At 33.6% G+C, this 23,641-nt stretch overlaps 1 protein-coding gene across 5 annotated transcripts in view; it reads right to left on the bottom strand.

Moving 5' to 3' along the window:
* USP6NL (USP6 N-terminal like) overlaps positions 1-23,641 on the bottom strand; it is a 240,824-nt gene that overhangs the window by 171,167 nt on the left and 46,016 nt on the right. For 3 of the 5 annotated variants that reach the window (XR_012470131.1, XR_012470132.1, XM_074194129.1), the window contains exon 1: positions 10,775-10,931. The exons of the other annotated variants lie outside the window; for them this stretch is intronic. Coding sequence is in view for 1 of the 3 variants with exons in the window: in XM_074194129.1 (XP_074050230.1) it covers positions 10,775-10,847 (73 nt within the window). In the remaining 2 variants the exon portion in view is untranslated. Of the gene's footprint in view, positions 1-10,774; positions 10,932-23,641 lie in introns of those variants that run through there. 5 annotated transcript variants of the gene reach the window in all.

Here is a 23,641-nt window from a genome sequence, read left to right as displayed (position 1 = left end):
ACAAAGTACAAGGACTATTCCCTTTAATTCGGAAAAAAAAAAAACCCAGATGTCTTATGGCTTGATCTGGTTACCTCTGAGAATTCTGTTCTGATATGATTTCTCTCTCATCACACCCAATTTGGATCGAGGTACAACATGGAAACAAAGTAAAGACTGACAGAGTGCTATCTGTGGGGTGGGGTTGGGGGGAGTGAAGCAAGATTGGGGGAAAACTGTAAAACTCAAATAATATCTTTAATAAAAATTAAAAAAAAATACTAGACTGCTCATAACAACCTTTCAAAAATGGTATTTTTTCCCTGGGATACTTTCTGCCCAGTGTCTTATTTTGGTTCTCATTATCTCAATAGTAAAAAGTTTAAGCCTTTCATCTTGGCCTTCATGGGACTTTAGCATCTCATATTCTACCATTGCTTCTTTCATCCCTTATCTCACCAACTTCATTTTCTTTGATCCCCAATAGGGATTATCTAAACCACAACTTGCTTACACCATCCTTGCTACATCCAAGTCTTTCTACCTAGAAAGGAATCTGAGATCCTCATTCTTCCTTTAACTCACTAATTCATGCTACAAAACTCGAAAGCCTGGCATAAAACCCACATCTACATCTAGGAATATAATTTACCAATGATTTTCAATAATAATGTTCTACCATATATTTGCAGAGGTAGAAAATGCACATATGTGAAACATTGCATATTTTCAAACTTTTCAGAAATATTAATCCATTTTACTGTTTCTTTTCTCATGTTCTTTTTTTTTTTTTTTACGCTTTTTGCTAGGCAAATGGGTTTAAGTGGCTTTGCCCAAGGCTACACAACTAGGTAATTATTAAGTGTCTAAGGCCGCATTTGAACTCAAGTACTCCCGGCTCCAAGGCCAGTGCTCTATCCACTATGCCACCTTACCGCCCCTTTGTGTTCTTTTTTTCTTAAAAATATAGTTTTTTTTTTTCCCCCATAAGGCTGGATCTCTGGGAAACAGGAAAGGGATAATTGGAAGAATCTGGTGACAAAAGAAGTAAAAGATATCAATAAAATTTTATTTAAAAAAAAACCTATCCCACCAGAGGAATTCAAAGAAGGCTGAAGGGAAAGCAGTAATAGTAAAGGCAAAGGAAAAGTTCAAGGAAGTTCAAATAATAATTATTACAATTATAATTTACATTATATGGCATTTACTTTTCTCACAACAGCCTCACATGCCAAGTCTTTTTTGTAATTTTACTTATTTAAGGCAATGGGATTAAGTGACTTGCCCAAGGTCACACAACTAGGCAATTAAGTATCTGAATCCACATTTGAACTCAAGTCCTCCTGACTCCAGGGCCAATACTCTATCCACTATGCCACCTAGCTGCTCCATCACATGCTAAGTCTTAACAGGACAGCAAAAACCTCTTCCACCATTGAACATGGTATAGAAGTTTTGCCAGCAGTAGGAAAGTCACTATTTTAATACCTTATTTGCAAAAGTTTCCAATTCAACTTTTTTTTTAAGGTTTTTGCAAGGCAATGGGGTTAAGTGGCTTGCCCAAAGCCACACAGCTAGGTAATTAGAAAGTGTCTGAGACCGGATTTGAACTCAGGTACCCCTTACTCCAGGGCCGGTGTTTTATCCACTGTGCCACCTAGCCACCCCTCAATTCAACTTTTTAAAAGGGTTGGAGAAGGAAAAAGAAAAATCATGGTAACAGAATAAATCACGGAAGTAGGGCTTCACATTAAAGTAATATGCAAATAGGTCAAATTAGTTAAAACATATTTATTCTGTAAAATCAGGGATACCTATATTCATCTTTGCATGTTATCTTTTAGATTTTTTTGAAAAATTCTCATATTATTTCTTTTCACTTCATATTATAAAATAGCATGAATAAACTTCACTGCTAACAAAGAAACAAATATAACCTTAAGTGCATTTATGGTCAAGCAGACAATAAAAATTGTTAAGCAAGTAAAAGATTTATTTCAGAGTATCTCCATAGTATAAAAAGCCAATAGTCATACCACTTCATCAAACCAGCACTATTTAATGTATTTCTGTTCTCTATCTCCACTTAATTCATTACTCCTAAGTCCAATGGATATCTCTCAATATTATAAGAACCATGCTATCTAGAGAGAAAATATAAAAACTTTTTGTTATGAGCTAACCAGAGAGCTACAAAAGTCATTATGTGAACTTCTTAGAAATAATTTATTCCCAAACAGGGAAGAGAAGACATGAAGAAACAGACAAAAGAATGTTCCTGAATGAGAATGGTACTACTGAAAGTCTATCTGTAGCTACAACTGGAAAAGACAGCATTTGCTTCATCCATATTATGAACATGCAAGCATTAACTTTTGAATTGACATATGCCAACATATGTTATTTTTTCCTCCCAGACTTACCATCTATCCAAAACATGTCTATAAAAATATCCAGGATATTCAAAATTTCTGATAAACTTATTCATCATATGGTATCCTATGCTACTTGGCCTACCGTATAGTATTTCATTTTTAGATGTATTTTCTTTTTAGGTTTTTTGCAAGGCAAACAGGGTTAAGTGGCTTGCCCAAGGCCACACAGCTAGGTAATTATTAAGTGTCTGAGACCAGATTTGAACCCAGGTACTCCTGACTCCAAGGCAGGTGCTTTATCCACTACGCCACCTAGCTGCCCCTATTTTTAGATGTATTTCAATGAAAACTATGTAATGTATGCAACGTAAGAATTTCTTCTCTTCTCATTTACAGACACCCCTATTTTAACTCACTGTATGACAGACTCTCAAAAGCCCTATCCTCTACTTAACAAATTCAGCAAAATTGCATTGTTAAAAAGCATCGTTTCAAGACTGGTTGACAACATATGGTCCAAGACATTACTGGCAGGGAACTTGTTTATTTAATTACTTATTACATGGGCAATACTAATTAAACTACTCAAGAAGTTTTATACTTGACATCAGCCTGAAGCTTCAAAGTCACTATAGAAGATTAACATCTTTAACTTAGTATGGATTTTAACTAGAGATATAATTAATTCTGTGCATGGTTTCTTCCCCGGTTAGAATGTAAATTCTTCAAAAACAGAGACTATCTCCTTTTTTTCTTTTTCTTTCTATTTACATCCCCTTTGTTTGGCACAATTCCTGGCACATAGTTAGCTTTTAATGAATGTTTAGAATTTCAACTTGTGTTTTTAATTACTTTTAATAAAAAATCTAAGTGAAATCCCATCACACCGCGACTCCTTTTCTTTGGACTGTTGTTAGATTTTGTTTTGTCATTCATTTGCAAATAATAGCCCTTGACCATTCAACCACCATAAAATTGTCATTTAAAAAACAAAAAAACAGCCAAGCAAAACTATTTATATAGCACTTGGAACTGACATTCAAATCTAAAGAAAAACCTGGCAATTATACTAGAGACCTGAAATATTTTGTCCTTTAATACAGTCTTCATTTACATCATTATAGTCTTTGTACTATTCTTTTAATTGTGCTATTTTTTACTTTGCAACAGGTCATATAAATTTTCTAGTGGTTCACAGAATTCTTTATATCTGTCATTTTTTATAATAATATTCTTTCATATTGCTATTCCTTAATTTATTCAGTCACTGTCCTTCTGATGCATACATAAATTTGCTTACAGCTTTCTGCTACCAAAAAAATATTGTTGTTATGCATATTTTGGTACACCCTAGATCCCTTAATTCTGTCAATGACCTCTCCCAAGCCTGTGAACATTGTAATGAGACTATTATATTGAAGAATATGAACAGTTTAGTAACCTTTCTTGCCAAAGTCTTAACAACTGGACCAACTCACAACTTCACCAACAGTGATATTAGTGTGACTGTTTCATACAGCTCTTATTATTTCTATAGTTACTATTTTTTGCTAATTTGATGGATATTAGTTGATGTTTAATTTGTGAGACTTTCATCATAGATCTGTAACTCACTGAATTGAGTTTAAAATGACAGTACTTCATATATAGTACATTACTATGTGTTTTGGGGCAGCCAGGTGATGCAGTGAATAGAGCATCAAGCCAGGAATCAGGAATTCAAATGTGGCATTTACTAGCTGTGTGACCTTGGGTAAGTCATTTATCCATGTTTGCCTCAGTTCCTCATCTATAAAATGAAATGAAGAAGAAAATGGCTAATCTCTCCAATATCTTTGCCAAGAAAACCTCAAATGGTTTCTTGAAAAGTTTGGCATGACTGAAGTAACTGAATACCAAATTTTCTTCAATTTGATTCTGTATCAACTCTTCTTCATAAGGAGTTATTTTATCAGTGAATTTTTGTACCATTTTTTCTGTTTGGTCAATTCTGTTTTAAATTTAGTATTTTATTTTTCCCTAGTTACATGTAGAAAATTTTTAACATTATCTTTAAAATTTTGAGTTCCAAACATTCTCCTTCCTCCCACCCACCCACCCTCCTGAGAAAGCAATCTGAATAGGTCATAAAAATATAGTCATGAAAAATATTTCCATAATGGCCATGTTGTGAAAGAAAAAAAGTTCTCTCAAAAATCAATTGTTTTTTAAATGTTCATTTCAGTAATTTTTTTTGCCTCTTTTACCAAGTTGTTTTTTCAGATTTTTTTCCTTTGCTTTCATTTTTTTTAATTTTATTTAAGGTAATGTAGTTCAGTGACTTGCCCAAGGTCACACAGCTAGACAATTGTTAAGTGTTTAAGGTCACATTTGAATTCAGGTCCTCCTGACTCCAGAGCCAGTGCTCTATCCACTGCACTACCTAGTTGTCCCTTCTTTCATTTCTTTATCTAATTTTTTCTATACCCTTTGATTTTAAAAATCATCATTTAGCTCCTCTAGGAAGTCTTTTGGGCTTATGTCGAATTCACATTTTTTCACTGAAACTTTGCTTGTAAAGTATTTTGTTTTCTTCTACATTTGTGTCTCGATATTCCATGTCACCACAGTTGGTTTTTATGGCCAAGTTCTTTTGTTGTTTGTTCATTTTTCCCTACCCTATTTCTTGACTTGGAACTTTATGTTAATGTTAAGTTCTGTTCCTGGCAGGGGAGGAAGAGGGAGAGAGAGAGAGAGGAAGGGAGTGAGGGAGAGGGAGAGGGAGAGACAGAGAGAGAGAGACAGAGAGAGAGAGAGAGAGACATAGAGAGATATTACTGCTTTTTCTTACTAATTTTGGCCAAAGTATTTTATAACAATATTTTGTCATAATAAAATCCTGAGCAGTTTTAACATCCCAAAGAGCTGTGAATTCCTTTGCTTTTTCAGTGGCCTTAAATCTTCTGTCTTCAATCTATAAATCTTTAAAACTCGGCAACAATCCCATTCATCATTTCTTCCAGAACATTTCTATTATATATTATAATGATTTCATAATTGTAATTTATAAATCATAAACTGTTCAGTCATACAATTGATCAGTAAACCCCCCTCAGATTTCAAATCACTAAAGTATATCCTTACTTTTGTTATCCCTTAATCTACACTCCTGATACAGTACCTAGGATAGTGTCTTTGCATACAAGAATTTGTGCTTTTTCATTCATTCATTCATTCATTCATTCCTTCCTTCCTTCCTTCAAGGAGTTTCATCCTACTCTCATTTATAATGTCACTTTAAAGGAATAATGATCCACTAGTAAATGAATTTTATGCAGTTGTACTTGGAGCTTATTATTCCTCCAAATGCCCAAACACTAAAAAATGTAGTTTAGATACTTTGGACAGAAATTTTTTCTAAAATTTATTAGATATACTTAGTTGTCTTTTAATTGGCGATACTCATTGTAGCTGAGGGCTCTTTGGTAGCAAAGGCACTCCAAAAGAATGATTAAGCACAAACTACCAAATAAATACTTTACCAAGCTAGGAAAAATAATAACAAAATTCATCTGGAGTAACAAAAGGGCAAGAATAGCAAGGGAACTGATGAAAAAAAAAAAAACAAAGGAAAGGTGGCCTAGCTCTACCAGATCTAAAACTACACTATAAAGCAGCAGTGATCAAAACTGCCTGGTTCTCATTAAGAAAGAGAGTAATGGATCAGTGGATTAGGAGAGGTTCAAAAGAAAATGCAATAAATGCCTACAGCAATCTACTATTTGACTAACCCAGAGACATCAACCTCTGGGATAAAAACTCACTATTTGACAAAAATTGTTGGGAAAACTGGAAAATAGTATGGCAAAAACTAGGCATAGATCCACATTTCACACTGTATATCAAAATACAGTCAAAATGGGTACAGGAGTTAAGACATAAAAAGTGACACTATAGATAAATTAATAGACCAAAAAATACTCTATCTGATCTATGGAAAAGGGATAAATTTATGACTAAACAAGAATTAGAGCACATTATAAACTGCAAAATGAATGGTTTTAACTATATTAAATTTAAAAGGGGTTGCACTAATAAAATCAATGCTGCCAAAATTAGAAGAAAACAGAAAGCTGGAAACAATCTTCACAACCAGGAGTCCTGATAAAGATTTCATTTCTAAAATATATAGAGAACTGCATCAAATTTATAAAGTCACAAATCATTCCCTAATTGATAAATGATAAAAGGATATGAACAGTTTTCAAATTAAGAAATTAAAACTATATATATAAACATATGAAAAAATTCTCCAAATCACTATTGATTACAGAAATGCAAATTAAAACAACAATGAGGTATCATCTCACACCTATTAGAACAGCACAGGTGAGAAAAAGGGAAGATGATCATGTTGAAGAGGTTGTGGGAGCATTGGGACATTGATGCATTACTGGTAGAGTTGTGAACAAACTCTACCTTTCTGGAGTACAATATGGAACTATGCCCAAAGAGCAATAAAACTGTTCATACCCTTTGACCCAACAATTCCAATTCTAGGACTATACCCAGAAGAAAATGTAAAAATTGGAAAAAGTCCTACATGTTCCAAAATATTCATAGGAGCCCTTTTTGCAGTAACAAAGAAATGGAAATTGAAGGGATACCAATCAATTAGGGAATGTCTAAACAAGTTATGGTACATAAATACTATGGAATATTATTGTTCTAAAAGAAACAATAAATGGTCAGACTCTAGAGACACATGGAATGACTTAAGGGATCTGATGCTGAGTGAAGGGAATAGAGCCAAGAGAATAATTTACCCATCAACAATACGAGAAGAACAACCTTGATGCGAGGAACCCCTCTCTGCAGTCCAGAGAGTTAGGACAACTGTATTTGACAGATTATGGACCATATTACCCCCAACCAGAAAAAGAAAAACAAAACACACAGAAAAAAAACACCCCTGCAAAATCAGATGAACACTTTATAAAAATTATCTCTTATGTGTCTCTCTTTCCCTTAATCCTAATTCCTCATGCCAAAAATTTCTAATTTCTAAATATGTTTAACAAAATATGTAAAGTGCTACGCTGACTGTTCCCAACTGAGGGGAGGGGGATGGGAGGGGAGGGTGGAGAGAAAATTTGTAACTTGGAAATATACAAGTACAAAAGGATGAAAACAAATAAATAAAACTTTAAAAAAAAGAATGATTAAGCAAAAGCGCATCTACACTAGAGAAGGGAAAAATTATTTTTGATGTACAAAAATAAATTTATTAAATGCTCTTCTTTAAAGTCAGCTAGAGGGTGGCTAGGTGGCGCAGTGGATAGAGCACCGGCCCTGGAGTCAGGAGTACCTGAGTTCAACTCCAGCCTCAGATACTTAATAATTACCTAGCTGTGTGGCCTTGGGCAAGCCACTTAACCCCACTGCCTTGCAAAAACTAAAAAAAAATAAAAAACAAATGAAAAAAATAAAGTCAGCTAGAAATAGAAATGAGATGTAGTGGGCTTCTAAATTTGCATACAGTTTCAATGATGGCTTCTCATTTCCCCCTTTTATATATACAAGAAAAATCTCATCTGTGATGTGTGTAAAGGATAATCCCTCCTTTAGGGGAGTTACTCAATGTTGGCTAAGAGAGAGAGAGAGAGAGAGAGAGAGAGAGAGAGTGTGTGTGTGTGTGTGTGTGTGTGTGTGAGAGAGAGACAGACAGACAGACAGACAGAGAGAAAGAGACTGTGTGTGTGTGTGTGTGTGTGTGTGTGTGTGTGTGTGTGTGAATATGGAGAGAATTTAAGTAGATTTATGTGTTGGTGTCTAGAAAAGAGAGGTAAAATAGTATTCAGTTCTAATTAGAATAAATATCATTCAATTGAAGATACCACATTTAGGAAGAAGATGAGCAAACTAGATTATATCTACAGGAGAGAGGCTTTGATGGTAAAAGAACCAGAGATCATTTCATATGAGCAATAGTTGAAGGAAAAGCATATGTTTAGCCTGAAGAAGGGAAGTCAATGTCAGAAATTTTGATAACTGATTTCAATTATTCAAAAGGCTATCAAAGAAGAGGAAACAGATTTTTGTTTCCTTTTCTTCATAACACCAGAGGGACAGAGAGGTAAATTTTGGTTCAAAATAAGGAAGAATTCTGAATACTTAAAACTCTCCAAATGGAAAATGTCACTGCCTCAAGAGACACTGGGTACCCCATCACTAGAGTTTTTTAATTTAAGGCTAGATGACTTATCTAAAGGTCACTTAAGATTCTCTGATTCAGCACAATAACTGAATAAAAACTGAGGATCTGCCTATGGTACATCTTATATAACTATCTCCTAAAAGAATGAAATAAAACGAGTTAGTAAAATTAAATGTCATGTAATGGTTATCATCAAATGTCACAAAAATTAGGGCAGTTTTTTCATAATAACTAAAATTTATTCTATTTTAACTACAATTGCAAATAATTGATCTAAAGAAATAAGAAAATCCTGTATAGGGACAGCAGACTAGCTAGTACTGTGCACCTATGGTATATCTTATAGTATATGCCTAACCTGGTTTAATATAGAAACTATTTCCAAATACGTTATTATATATGTGTGTGTATGTGTGTTTATATATATATATATATATATATATATATATATATATATACATATATATAAGAACTTTGAAAGGAATGATGTACTGAAATATTGCAAAATAGTTATTGTTATTATCTTTTACTAGCTATATTCCAACGAACTATAATTGTGATTTTTAAATGCACAATTGAAGAATCTGGAATTACTCTAAATAGAATAATATTAAATGAGTCAACTCCTGTCCTCCTTAAATACTAAAACATATTAAGATTTTTTTAAAAACAGATTTTTAGAATTTCATTATTTATAAAAGGAAGAAAAAATGTTATTTTCTATTTTAGGAGCAAAGGAAATAAAAAGTAAATAAATGTAGAGTATTCTGAATAGCATTCTGATATTTACAAAGATAAATAACATTTGCTTCTTTGCTTTTCGAAGATGAGAGATGATGCATATCTTCGATGTATTTCAAAAGGAGTCCTATTTGATAATTTGTTTAAAGATACCTTACCATAGTTTAAATGAAAAAATTGCTCAAATGAAAAATCTATACATAATCTCTAAAATCCTATCTAACTCAAAAATACTAATATTCTTTAAGTTTATATTACTTGGTGCTTATTCTTAACATTCTTGCTGATCATTTAAACACCTCTCTTGAAGGATTTTATAAATATTCACTTGACTCCATTACCAAGTTTTAACTAACTATAAAAGCTATCTAAAAATATTTTTATTAAGTCATAACTTATACAATACACATCACAAGAAATAGTATTGCTTTGGAGAGGCAGCTTCGTAAACATATAAGGAATATGATTCAATTTATAAAAATTCAATTTGCATAAAAAAAACCTTTTGTGTAATTACATGTCTTTTGAGGCTTACCTACTTTCTTGCAAAAAAAATATAATGGAGTTATAATATAATGAAATAGTTGAATGAATCAACTATTTTGCCTAGTTAACAAATAATATAAAAGAGCTGTCAGTAGGAACAGCCTAGACAGTAGACTCATTTTTTCAAAGTTATCCTCAAATCTAAGTTAAATAATTAAAATCATTGCTATGTAAATTATTTAATGTCCTGATTCCCTTTACGTGCTTTAAGCTGAAAAACCTAACTTGCTTTAGGATGAAAAAATAAATTTGAATTCAAACTGAGAATTTGAAAATATATTTCAATGTATCGTTAGTAAAAATTGAGAATTACTACAAAAAATAGAATTGCTTTTAAAAAGAAATAGATAAATATTACAAGCAGAAAAATTAATCACCTTTCAAAATTAAAGTAATAATAATAATATTGTCCCCTATAACTGGTAATATTAGTCTGACAAGACTAGTACTGACAAGAGTACTTACATTTCAATCTATTAATATGGTAAATACAATCTACTTCTGAGGTGAATATCAACATAAACTGAACAATTTTCTTATTCTGATATAAATAGATTATAATTCCTTCCAATTTTATCACTATTAAAATATGGAAAAAATTCTAGCTGATTTTTCTAAGAAAAATATTAAGAAAATATTCTCTGCAACATAATTAAATTGCCCCATATTCTCCCTACCTTTTACAAGCTTGCTTATGCTATTACTATGCTTAAGAATTAAGATTCTTTCAATTTATCATTAACAATTGGTTTGCTATTGTCATATATCTAAGCAAGTCAGAAAAACTACGAAATTCAAATATCAGAACTTCAATAACATATTGCTTCATGGTAACTAAAAATACATTTTATGTAGCTGTTCTCTGCAAACAGTTACAATAAAAAGATTACAAAATGCCTCAAAGTGCTATGATCCAATGTTCTTGCTCTATTCCTACCTTTCTTTCCAGTGAATGATCTTTGTCTTGATGGTAACACCAGATCCTTTACAATCTGCAAGACCTGAATCATTGCTATCTAACGAGACTAAAGACTCCAGCTGCTCCTCCGGAAATCCAACAGGTTTCATCACTTACAGCTCATTACACTTCTGCTTTCAGTGAGCTCAGAAATGGCTGAAACACCAACACAGTTAACATTCAGAGGAATAAATGCTGTCCCATGAATTCTTTGAAGCAGGTAAAATATTCAAAGTAGATTCAGCACATGTGAAAAACACTATCTTCAAGATTTGGGTGCCTTTCTATTGCAAAGGTTCAATCAGTGACAAAAAGAAAATTTCTTCTGTATGATATCATTTCTTAAAAATTCTTCCTCTAAAAAAAAGTGATGGGAGTTTAAAAAATACTATGCATAAAAAGAAAAATACACAAATGCTTTAAATTTCCTTAAAAGTATAGCCTATAACTATAAAATAAATATTTGAACTTTTTCTAAACCTTCTTACATTTTTTATTTCCCAAAAACATTCTGAATACTAAAAATTAAATTAAGTCAGATGAAAATAAAGAACATCTTATTAACTCCAAACTACTAATAATTCTAAAATCTGTATAAATACTGTCAAAAATATCAACAAGAACAGTTCTTGAGTTTCTCATCCTTTCTATATACCTCAGACATACTGGGAAATGATTCTTATGTTTCACTGCACATCAGACACCCTAGGTAAGAGTTAGCAGTTTCTTTTGTCTCACCACCAGAGGCAAAAAAGAGAACTTCAAGTATAATCATTATTTCTGTCAGCTAAGTGTAAGAGACAAGTAACAACAAAGGCTCAATTAATATTAATTACTAATTTTTTTAAAAGTATGTTCATTACTTGCTACTTAAAGCTACCAAAAAGATACTATATGAAAAATATTTTTAGGTAGAATTTTCAGTCCTCTTGCTCCAACATGCTTCCATCATGTGGACTAACTACCTTTCCCCCCCCTCCAATTCTTGTTGTTTTAACATTTAAAATATATAGATGTATTGCACATACTAATAATCTTCATGCTAGAAAAGGATTTCAGGATATCTACTGAGCCAATCCCATAGTTTCAGACACAAAATGTGTATCTATTTCCATTTTACAGAAGGGACAAAGAGGACCAGAGGAGCTATTCAATTGTTACAATGAGATGCATCAACTGTCATTAGCTTTCTGAAAATATATTCAAAATCATCAATAATCAGAGGAATATAAATTAAAAATCATCCTTAGTTACATTGTTGGTGGAGCTGGGAACTCATCAAACCTTTCTGGAGAGCCATTTGGAATTACCCCCAAAGGGCAACAAAAAATGTGCATACCCTTTTGATCCAGCAATACCACTACTGGGTCTATACCCTGAAGAGATGATGAAAAAGGGTAAAAATATCACTTGTACAAAAATATTCTTAGCAGCCCTGTTTGTGGTGGCAAAGAATTGGAAATTAAGTGAATGTCCTTCAATTGGAGAATGGCTTAGCAAACTGTGGTATATGTATGTCATGGAACGCTATTACTATTGTTCTATTAGAAACCAAGAGGGATGGGAATTCAGAGAAGCCTGTAGGGATTTGCATGAACTGATGCTGAGTGAGATGACCAGGATCAGAAAAACACTGTACACCCTAATAGTAACATGGGGGCAATGATCAACTTTGATGGACTTGCTCATTCCATCAGTGCAACAATCAGGGATAATTTGGGGCTGTCTGCAATGGAGAATACCATCTGTATCCAGAGAAAGAGCTGTGGAGTTTGAACAAAGACCAAGGACTATTATCTTTAATTTAGAAAAAAAAAACTAATATCTTATTGTCTGATCTTGCTATCTCTTATACTTTATGTTTCTTCCTTAAAGATATGATTTCTCTCTCATCACATTCAATTTGGATCCATGTATACCATGGAAACAATGTAAAGACTGGCAAATTATCTTCTGTGGGGGGTGGGGCAAGGGAAGTAAGATTAGGAGGAAAATTCTAAAACTCAAAATAAATAAAATCTTTATAATTAAAAAAATTCTTTTTAAAAATCATCCTTGGGTATCACTTAAAATCTATCAAGCTAGCAAACCTTATTGTAGAGATTCTAAGAACATATGTAATGTTAATTCATTACTAATGGAGTTATATACATTGGTAAAATCAATCTGGAAAACAATTTGGAATTATGCAAGAATATTTAAGCTAGAAATTTCACTACTATGTCTATATGCCAAGGAGTTATTGATAGCAAAAAAAATTCACATGCAAAAATGTTTATAACACATCATTTGTCATAACAAGAAGTGTGAAAATATGCCACATGACTAGGGAATATCTGAATAATGGGATATAAAATATAATGCAAAATTATTATTCCATAAGGAAGTCAAAAGCAAAGTATTTAGGAAAATGTGGCTCTTCAGAACATAACTTCAAGCTACTAATAATTCTAAAATTAGTAAATAGTGCCAAAAATATCAAAAGAACAGCTTGAGTTTCTCATCCATTTTATTTACCTTAGACATGCTAGTACATGCATTTATGGATGACCTTACTCGGCATCAGCTATACTTGCTCAAACTCCATGATGCTAAACTCTGAAATTTCATACTCATACCAGGTTTATTTCCTTATACTCTCAGGCTCTCCTTCTTTCTTATTCCCTATATATGACTTTCCACCTACCTACTTTGTCTTTTCACAAGGTCACTTGCTGATACATACTCCTCATGTTCTCCATCACTCCACTCCCCCCATTCCCCAGGATCCAAATACCTTCAATCCACTCCATTCCACCTCTCAAGCTTATATACTCCATTCAGTTCAAGAAACACCTTCTACATTAAGAGTTTATCTCGGGGCAGCTAGGTGCAGTGGATAAAGCACCAGCCCTGGAGTCAGGAGTACCTGGGTTCAAATCCGGTCTCAGACACTTAATAATTACCTAGCCATGTGACCTTGGCAAGCCACTTAACTTCATTGCCTTGAAAAATCTTTAAAAAAAAAAAAAAAAGGAAGTCAGGGGCGGCTAGGTGGCATAGTGGATAAAGGACCGGCCTTGGAGTCAGGAATACCTGGGTTCAAATCCAGTTTCAGAAACTTAATAATTACCTAGCTGTGTGGCCTTGGGCAAGCCACTTAACCCCATTTGCCTTGCAAAAAAAAAAAAAACCTAAAAAAAAAGTTTATCTCTCCCATTCAGTGGCTAGTATCCTCCCTGGAGACTGTCTCCTTCCAAAAAAAAAAAAAAAGTTACCTCTTAGAAGGCAGGATTACTTCATTTTTGTCTCTCTCTCCTGTACTTAAAACAGTACCTGGTTCAATACAAGTGTTTAAATAAATGTGTGCCACTGTCATTGCATTGATCATATTCTACCCCACTGACAGCCAAATAAACTCCATATACACCTTAGCATGTCAATTAAGGTCTTTTTTTTAATTTTTGAAAGATTTTATTTATTTTGAATTTTACAATTTTCCCCTCAATCTTGCTTCCTTCCCACTACCCCCCCCCACAGAAGGCAGTCTGTTAGTCTTTACATTGTTTCCATGGTATGCATTGATCTAAGTTGAATGTGATAAAAGAGAAATCATATATTTAAGGAAGAAACAAAGTATGAGATATAACAGAATTACATAATAGGATAACATTTTTTTTTAAATTAAAGGTAACAGTCTTTGGTCTTTGTTCAAACCTCTTATAATGTTGTCTCCAATCTACCTTTTGAGATTTATCCCTCACTAATCCCCCTTCATAATCTTTAACTCTATTCATGCATGATTAGTGAAAATAATTTTCAAAAGCAAAAATACTTATTCAGTATTTGTTATAGATATGAATTAAGTCTAGTTACATTTACATAGTAAGAGAGATATTTGGCAAGATAAAATCATTTATCCAGTGAAACAGTTCTTATCACAAATCCTTATTTCTATAACCAAGTTTTTCTCTTTCCCTTTTCTTATTCTCTTCTCCAACATAAATAACAAAAACCACTCCTGCCCCTCCCTATATTTAAAAAAAAATTATTTTTTTTTCAAATGAAATATGAACAATGATACCAAAAGTAAGTACTATAAAGTTGTACAGGTACTTGAAAAGAGAAACTGGTTCAGGAAATTGACATGAAACCTATCTTCAAATAAATAAACTGGTACTTTCTAATAGTTCTAAACTCTGGGAAATAACAAAAAAAAACTATTTGGAGCATTTTATTTACCCAGAGTATGAAATAAGAAGGCAGATAATCAGTAAAATTAAAAGACAAAATGATAATAAATAATTTTATATATATATATATATATATAAAATAAGGTATAATCAAAAATAGTAAGTAATGTAAATTACTCTTCTGAGGCTTTATGAACTATACAGTATTCTAAAAATTCAAAGTCAGGACCAATTTCAATGTGTTTTGTTTCTAATTTTAAAAAATCTTAATAACAAATCATTCTATTAACTAGGCTCCTTTAATTCCTGGGAACAGAATTAAAAAATCCCAATGAGGTAGAAATTTCTCATAGAGAAATAATTGACCAAGTTGGCTTTTTTAAAGACATGCAGTGAAAATGAAAGCAAGGGTAATACATGGTATGAATGTAAACGAGTAGCAATTTTGTTATAAGAAAGTGTTGTGAGTGATGAAGCTCAGAATTAACTAAATCTGTCACAGATGGCTAAAGACATCAAAAAGTTTTCTAGCTATCTGTGGGAAAGAAAGGTGGATCAAAGAAGGCACTGTCCATTTGCTATTGTTTGCAGTGAATAGGATGTTAAAGAGTAGTGAGAAAGGAAGCACTTCTGTTCAATTCTTATTTGGGTCATATTTTCAATGCCAAAGTCAATTATTTTTAATCCTGGAAAGGATCAATCAAAAATGGTTAATAGGTTGGGCAAGCCACTTAACCCCATTTGCCTTGCAAAAACCTTTAAAAAACGGTTAATAGGGAATTGAAATGCAAATGAGGACAGACAAGAGGAAAGGAACTAAACCCCAGAACAATTCAAGTCATCAGGCCAAGATTAACTACATTCCAGGATACTAAAAGAACAGGTGATAAAATTGCAAAGCCAGTATTAGTAATAGCTGAAATACTCTAGAGATGAAAAAGACAATACAGAATTAGTGAAGAGCAAATACGGCCTTGATTACCTCAAAGCAAAGGGAGTACATTCTGCAAACTAAATACTATGCACATAACTGTGATTCATGAGAAAATTCTATAACTTATCAAAGCAGTGATCACATGTTGTCAACATAGCTTGCTTAAAAACAGTTCTAGGTAAACTAAGCTCATTTCCCTTTTGTAGCAGGGTACACACAGACCGGTAGAACAGGCAAATGTTGTAAATATGCTTTACCTATATTGCAGCAAGACATTTAGGGAAAATATCTTATGCTACTTTATGAAGAGAATAAGGAAAATGTTGAAAAGAAGATGGATTCAGAAACAATATGATGTTAATTTGGAAGGAAAGCTGGCACAGAAATCTGTGTTTGGCCATAATGGGGGGCCAAGGGGGAGGGTGGATGAGGGAAATGTGAGAGAAAAATGGAATGAGTACTTAATAGTGCTTACTATGTGCTAGATTCTACGATAATATTTGTTTTTTTACAAATATTATTTCATTTTAATTTCACATCAACCCTGCAAGGTATTATTATTGTTTTTTACAGTTGAGGAAACTGAAGCAAACAGAGGTTAAATGACTTCCTTAAGATCACATCTCTATCACATGATTTCCTAACTCTAGGCCCAATATTCTATCCAGCATTCCATCAGCTTCCGATATATTTTATATTTTTATTAATATCTTCGATATAGGCAGCAGCATTTTACCTATTTTGAAAATGACACAAAGCTGGGAGGAGAAGTGCGGCTGGATGACAATCAAGATTCAAACTAGAACATTAGGCTAAATCTATAAAAACATTAATAGGAATGAATTTCTCCAATTTCAATTCACAGGCATAAGTTGATACAGATATGCCTAGGTAAAAATATGTCTGATCTATAACTTTTAGTGGATTGTGAGCTCAATATGTCAACAGTATTATAGACAGTTACTTCATAAACTTTCTTAAATAAACATTATATGGCACTATGTTAGGGGATACAAAGACAAAAATATTCTTGTTTCAGTCCTCATGGACCTTTCATTCTAGCAGGGATAGCAAGTACATAGAAAAGTAAATACAAAATATACAAAGTAGAGTGGGTGGGGTATCAGTGATTAAGAGTAAAGGCAGGAATTTGGATAGGGCTCCTGGAGAAGCCTGCACATTGAGTTGAACTTTGAAGTTAATTTCTTGAAATGAAGGTGAAGAGAGTATCTTTGCAGACAAGTGAGAGACAATCTATACAAAAGCATGGAGATAGAAGAATGTCCTGTATAAGTAATAACACACCAGTCAGAGTTTCAGAAATGAAGAGTCTATGAAGGGAAGTCATATGGAAAGGAAGGTTAGAAAGGAGCACTGAAGTCACTCTTGAAAGCTGTTAGAGAATGAATTAAACAGTGGAAAGTCTATGGTTGGGAGATGAACTATACAATTCAATAACAGTAGTTCAGATAATGGTGATAAGGGCCTTAAATATATAGACACTGAGAGTGAAAAGACCAGGATAAATTCCAAGATATATTGTAAAGGTAGAATGAATAAGATCTTAGTAAATCATTAAAAATGAATAAAGAGGATTTGAGGATGATGCCTACATTGAAAATGGTAACTAGAAGACTAATAATTCCTACAACAAACATCAGAATTTAACTCAATCTTAGACTTTAAGAGAGACAAAATGTAGTCCTACTGTATTCTGACCTGGACAAAACACATCAAGAATATTCTGTTCAACTATTGTTCTATTAGAAACCAGGAGGACCAGATTTCAGGGAAACCTGGAAGGATTTGCATGAACTGATGCTGAGTGAGATGAGCAGAACCAGAAAAACACTGTACACCCTAACAGCAACATGGGAGTGATGTTCAACCTTGAAGGACTTGCTCATTCCATCAGGGCAACAATCAGGAACAATTTTGGGCTGTCTGCAAAGGATAGTACCATCTGTATCCAGATAAGGAGCTGTGGAGTTAGAACAAAGTGCAAGGACTATTCCCTTTAATTTAGAAAAAAAACAGATATCTTATTGTCCGATCTTGTTAACTCTTAGATTTCTCTTCTCTTTAAGGATATGATTTCTCTCTCATCACACCCAATTTGGATCAAGGTACAGCATGGAAACAAAGTAAAGACTGACAGAGTGCTTTCTGTGGGGGGGGGGGGGGGAGCAAGATTGGGGGGAAAATTGTAAAACTCAAATAATATCTTTAATAAAAATAAATTAAAAAAAAAAGAAAGGAAAAAAAAAGAAATCAGGAGGGACGCGAATTCAAGGAAGCCTGGAGAGATTTGCATGAACTGATGCTAAGGGAGATGAGCAGAACCAAAAAAACACTGTACCACCCTAACAGCAACATGGGGGCGATGATCAACCTTGATGGACTCGCTCATTCCATCAGTGAAACAATCAGGGACAATTTGGGGCTGTCCTGCAATGGAGAATACCATCTGCATCCAGAGAAAGAACTGTGGAGTTTGAACAAAGACCAAGGACTATTACCTTTAATTTAGGGGGGGGGGGGGAAACTGACAATTAATTGTATGATCTTGCTATCTCTTATACTTTATGTTTCTTCCTTAAGGATATGATTTCTCTCCCATCACACTCAATTTGGATCAATGTATACCATGGAAACAATGTAAAGACTAACAAATTGCCTTCTGTGGGGGGAGGGGGAAGTAAGATTAGGGGAAAAATTGTAAAACTCAAAATAAATAAAATCTTTTAAAAAAAGAATATTCTGTTCAATTTTGATCACATTTCAAAAAGGGTATTAATAAAGTAGAAAGGAGCTAAAGGAAAATAAGCAAAATGGTGAAGGAAGACTGCTATTTCAGTTATCAGTTGAAAGGAACTATATGTATTTAACCTAGTGAAGATTAAGTAGGAACATATGATCTTCAAATATTGAAACACAAAGGGATGTCAAGTGAATATGTGATTGTTCTGCCTGGCTCCTAAAGGTATTATGGGAGCAACAAATTAAAAGATGCCAAGAGGTAGATTTGACTTAAGGAAAAACTTCCTAACAATTAGAACTATCTAAAAATAAAATGTTTGTCTAATATACAGCTCTTCCCAAATTAGAGGCATTTAAGCAAAAAGGGCAGCTAATTAATGTAGTGGATAGAGCACTAGACCTGGAGTCAGGAAGACCTGAGTTGATATGTGTCCTCAGACAGAAGCTGTGAGATCCCTGATATCGATGCCTCAGTTTCTTCCTCTCTAAAATGAACTGGAGAAAGAATTGGAAAATCATATCTTTGCCATGAAAACTCCAAAAATGGGGTCATGAAGAGTCAGATACGACTGAAACAGCTGAACAACAACAAGCACAAAAGATCAGATATCCTCTGAGGGTCCTCAGAAGACTGATTCTAGGAGTGGTTCAAAACATTTCTTAGGTATTAAATTACTACCATTTTACAGAGCATGTACTACAAGTAATTAAGAAAAAATAACTGTCCTCATACCAAGGACAAGAAACTTAGAAATTCAGCATATGTTCAAGCTAAATAAAAACATGGATTATATACTGCATAACTGAATATTATAATCTCAATTCTGGACTATTTCTTTTTTGGGGTTAACAAATCAGTTCATCATATCTCACTTTTCATTTTGCGATATCTCACATTCAATTTGCAATAGGGGATATAATTGCTTTCTTGAGATGATAATCAATCTTTAAAAATGTGTTTAACATTAGAAGTGCCATGTATTATTACAATTATACATTCTCAAAAGCTTAAATTACATATTAAAACTTGGAAATCTTACCCTCAGATGTTTCTCAACAAAAATATATAATATGCAATAGATCTTGTTCAAATATTCTAAAATTTTCTTTCTTTAAAAAAATGAAAGCAAATTATGGAAGCCAGGTTTTAGATATTAAAACTATCTGCTAAAACTTGGACTGCTTAGGACTAGAGGAAATTGAGAAAAGAAAAATGTTTATTTTTGCAGCTGAAGATTGAAGAGTGAATAAACTAAAATCTTCCTCTATCCTCCTCCTAACTTTTCTTTTAATGGTACTACCATTCTTCCAGACATGATTAAAGCATTTCTCTCTTTTATCAACCACTTGCAGCAGCCAAGGGCTATCAATTCTATTTTTGCAACAGCTCTTCTCTCCTAACTATTCCCACTCTAATAATAAAATAACAACTACAATAACATTTATATAGCCACTTTCAGGTATACAAAACACTTTAGTATTTTAACTCTTGAGTCTCATGACAACTTGAGTAGATGTTCTCATTACCCATTTTTAAAGAGAATGAAATAGGCTCAGAGATGTTAAGTGACTTGTCCAGGGTCACAGTTAGCAAAGGGGTTTAAGGAAGGATGCAAACTCAGATTTTCCTGACATCAAGTTCTGTACCCTGCTCACTGTCACTCAGTTGCCTTTGAAAGAAACTTTAATCCAGACCCTCATTACTTATTATCTGGGAAATTTTAACAGTACTGAATGCCATCCCACCTTTCTTGGCCCTATTTTTGGCCATATTGGGCCTTATTTCACTCTAGACTCTTTTGGTAATTTCAAAACTGGATTATATATCTTTCCCAAACTCAACTGATCATCTCCTAATGTATATGTACTGTCAACAAAGGGTAGACAACCCAGTGCCTACAACTACCAGCTATCATATGATTGTTCTTCACGATCCAATGTGGTCTCCAAGAAAGGTGCCTAGTTCCTGAAAGTAAAGATTTCTCCATTGTCCTATCATTCATTTTATCATTTCCTAATTGACACATTTTCCCCATCTGTTTTCCCATGTATTAAACTGTAAGCTTCTTGATGACAAAAGCCCCTCTTTTTTCCAAGTTTCATGTCTTCAATAAAATAATTATTTACAACTGATTAACCAAATTGCAAAGAAAGATCACTATGTTAAATGATGAAATTACTAAAAAAATAAAAATAAGCAAAAAAAAGCATAGTAACATATTAAAATAAGTTATTTTTGAAAAGCTTTTACTATATAGCCACAAGAAAGTTCATTTATCTCATAAAAAAGTAACCAAGATACCTTAAGGTCAGTGGAAAATTGTCACAAATGTTTACGAAATTAGTTTTAGTATGGAATAATCTTAACAAATTATCTTTCTTCCCAACAGCTAAATTTTAAAGTTTTATTATTATTTTGGTAATGTTCCTGCCTGATCTATCATCTACTTTTTTTTAATTTAGGATTTTTTTAAATTTTATGATCAATCAATCCATCAATCAACATCAGTTAAGAGCAGCTGTGTCCAACCCAGTACCAGCCACATGTGGTCCTCAAAGCCCATTCATGTATAACTGAAAAATGAAAAACCACATGAGGATGCACCAATGCTGTAACACCACAGACTAGCTTAATCTTTAACTAACATAGTTCAACTTTCTCATGTAATTAACATTGTGTGATCTCACAGACTGCCAGTTATGTTTTGCTTTTTTACAAAATATATGCATATAGGTATTTGGATCTTTATTTATTCATTTATTTGTTTGCTTTTGCAAGGTCATGGGGTTAAGTGGCTTGCCCAAGGTCACAAAGCTAGGTAAGTATTAAGTGTCTGAGGCCAGATTTGAATTCAGATCCTCCTGACTCCAGGGAGAGTGCTCCATCCACTGCATCACCTAGCTGCCCCAGGATCTTTATTTTAAAACATGTCTCATCATAATTGCAACAGATAACTTTATTCTATGCAGCATCAATTGCTATTTGACCCAGGACTTTGAGAACAGATTTCAAGATTTTAAAAACCACCAATTTTTAGAAAACCTATTATAAATAAACAGTCAAGCAAAACAATTCCTCATTAATTGGGTTTCAAAAGGGGGGGGGACAAGAATTCTTAAAAAAGGAAAAAAATTTGCTTCAAACAAAAGTTATCTATCTGGAGGTGAGTTCTATTTTAAACGATGAATTCTGTAGAACTGTGATGGATAACTGTATTCATAAGAATTACTATATCTTTAGCAGTTGATTTTCCTTACACTATTTATTGCTATTACTATATAGATTGTTCTGTTTCTGTTTACTTCATTTCGCATCACCTCATAAGTCATTACAGGATTTTCTAAAACCATTTCCTTCATCATTTCTTTTAACAAAATAGTATTCCATCACATTCATGTTCCATAATTTGTTTAGTCACTTTTCAATTAATGGCATCCTCTTAGTTTCCAATTTTTCCAGTCTATTTCTTGACTTTATTTATACTCTTACATTAGAGTTCATCTTTACTCATCTCTGGAGGAAGATAACTTACCTGAATGTGAAACTTTCATGTCCTGATGCTTTCAAAGCCAAGTCTAGAGATTTATGGATTTTCAGGCCTTCCAAAGTGGTAGGATATTAAATGAAATCTGGTCACTGCCTTCCTGAACTATACACTAGTCATCACTTAGATAGTGTCCCTAACTAGAAGTGCTCCTCTGTACTTCAGAATTGGGTAAGGGGTTATGGAATTGTAAAGTGACACCCAATCTTGAGCACAGGGTTCCCCCCTCAGAATTTATTTCTGATCAGGTTTTCAGTCTTCTGATCATCCCTGGGTGATAGGCACTCCTGGTATTGCAACTACTGCTGCTACTGACACTTCCCCCTCCAAAGCCCACAGCCTGTCCTCCAATCCAGCCCCTATTCCAGTGTCCACAGATCTCTCTGTCTTCCTAACTTGCCCCAGGTTAGAAAAATGACTCACTGTGACTTTTGATGGTTATCTCAGAATTTATTTGGATATGTTTTTTATAAGTTGTTTAGAAGGGTGTGCTGGGAGAGCTTAGGAAAAAAAGCTCTCTTCACTCTGCCGGATATCTTGACTCCATCCCACAAAAGCTTCATTTGAAAAGAAATAGAAGGATTGTATGAGGCAGAGTTGAGAAGGAAGTGCTTTCTAAAGCATTGGGCATGATCAGTACAAAGCCAAAGAGTTAAACTGTCATGTATGAAGAACAAAGAGAAAATCTGTCCAGGTAAATTTCAGGAAGTTTGAGGTTTAGAAGGTAAGTTGGAACCCAGCAATACAACTACTGGGTCTATACCCTGAAGAGATGATGAAAAAGGGAAAAAACATCACTTGTACAAAAATATTTATAGCAGCCCTGTTTGTGATGGCAAAAAATTGGAAATTAAGTTAATGTCCTTCAACTGGGAAATGGCTTAACAAACTGTGGTATATGTATGTCATGGAACACTATTGTTCTATTAGAAACCAAGAGGGATGGGAATTCAGGGAAGCCTGTAAAGATTCACATGAACTGATGCTGAGTGAGATGAGCAGAACCAGAAAAAACATTGTACATGCTAATAGTCACATGGGGGTGATGATCAACCCTGATGGACTTGCTCATCCCTTCAGTGCAACAACCAGGCACAATTTTGGGCTATCTGCAATGGAGAATACCATCTGTATTCAGAGAAAGAATTATGGACTTTGAACAAAGACCAAGGACTATTACCATCAAATTGGGGGGGTGGGGAGTGTTATATTATTACGTACTTTTACTATCTCATACTTTATTTTTCTTCCTTAAGGATGTGATTTCTCTGTCATCACATTCAACTGAGATCAATGTATAACATGTAACCAATGTAAATACTAACAGAATGCCTTCTGTGGGGATGAGGGAAGGGAAGCAAGAAGGGGGGGGCTGTAAAACGCAAAATAAATATTTCTTTAAAAAAATTAAAAAGTTTAAAAAAAAGATAAGTTG

This window comes from Macrotis lagotis, chromosome 7 (genome assembly GCF_037893015.1).
Source record: "Macrotis lagotis isolate mMagLag1 chromosome 7, bilby.v1.9.chrom.fasta, whole genome shotgun sequence".
NCBI lineage: Eukaryota > Metazoa > Chordata > Mammalia > Peramelemorphia > Peramelidae > Macrotis > Macrotis lagotis.
Note: the sequence above shows the minus strand (reverse complement) of the source record. Positions and strands in the feature narration are given on the sequence as shown.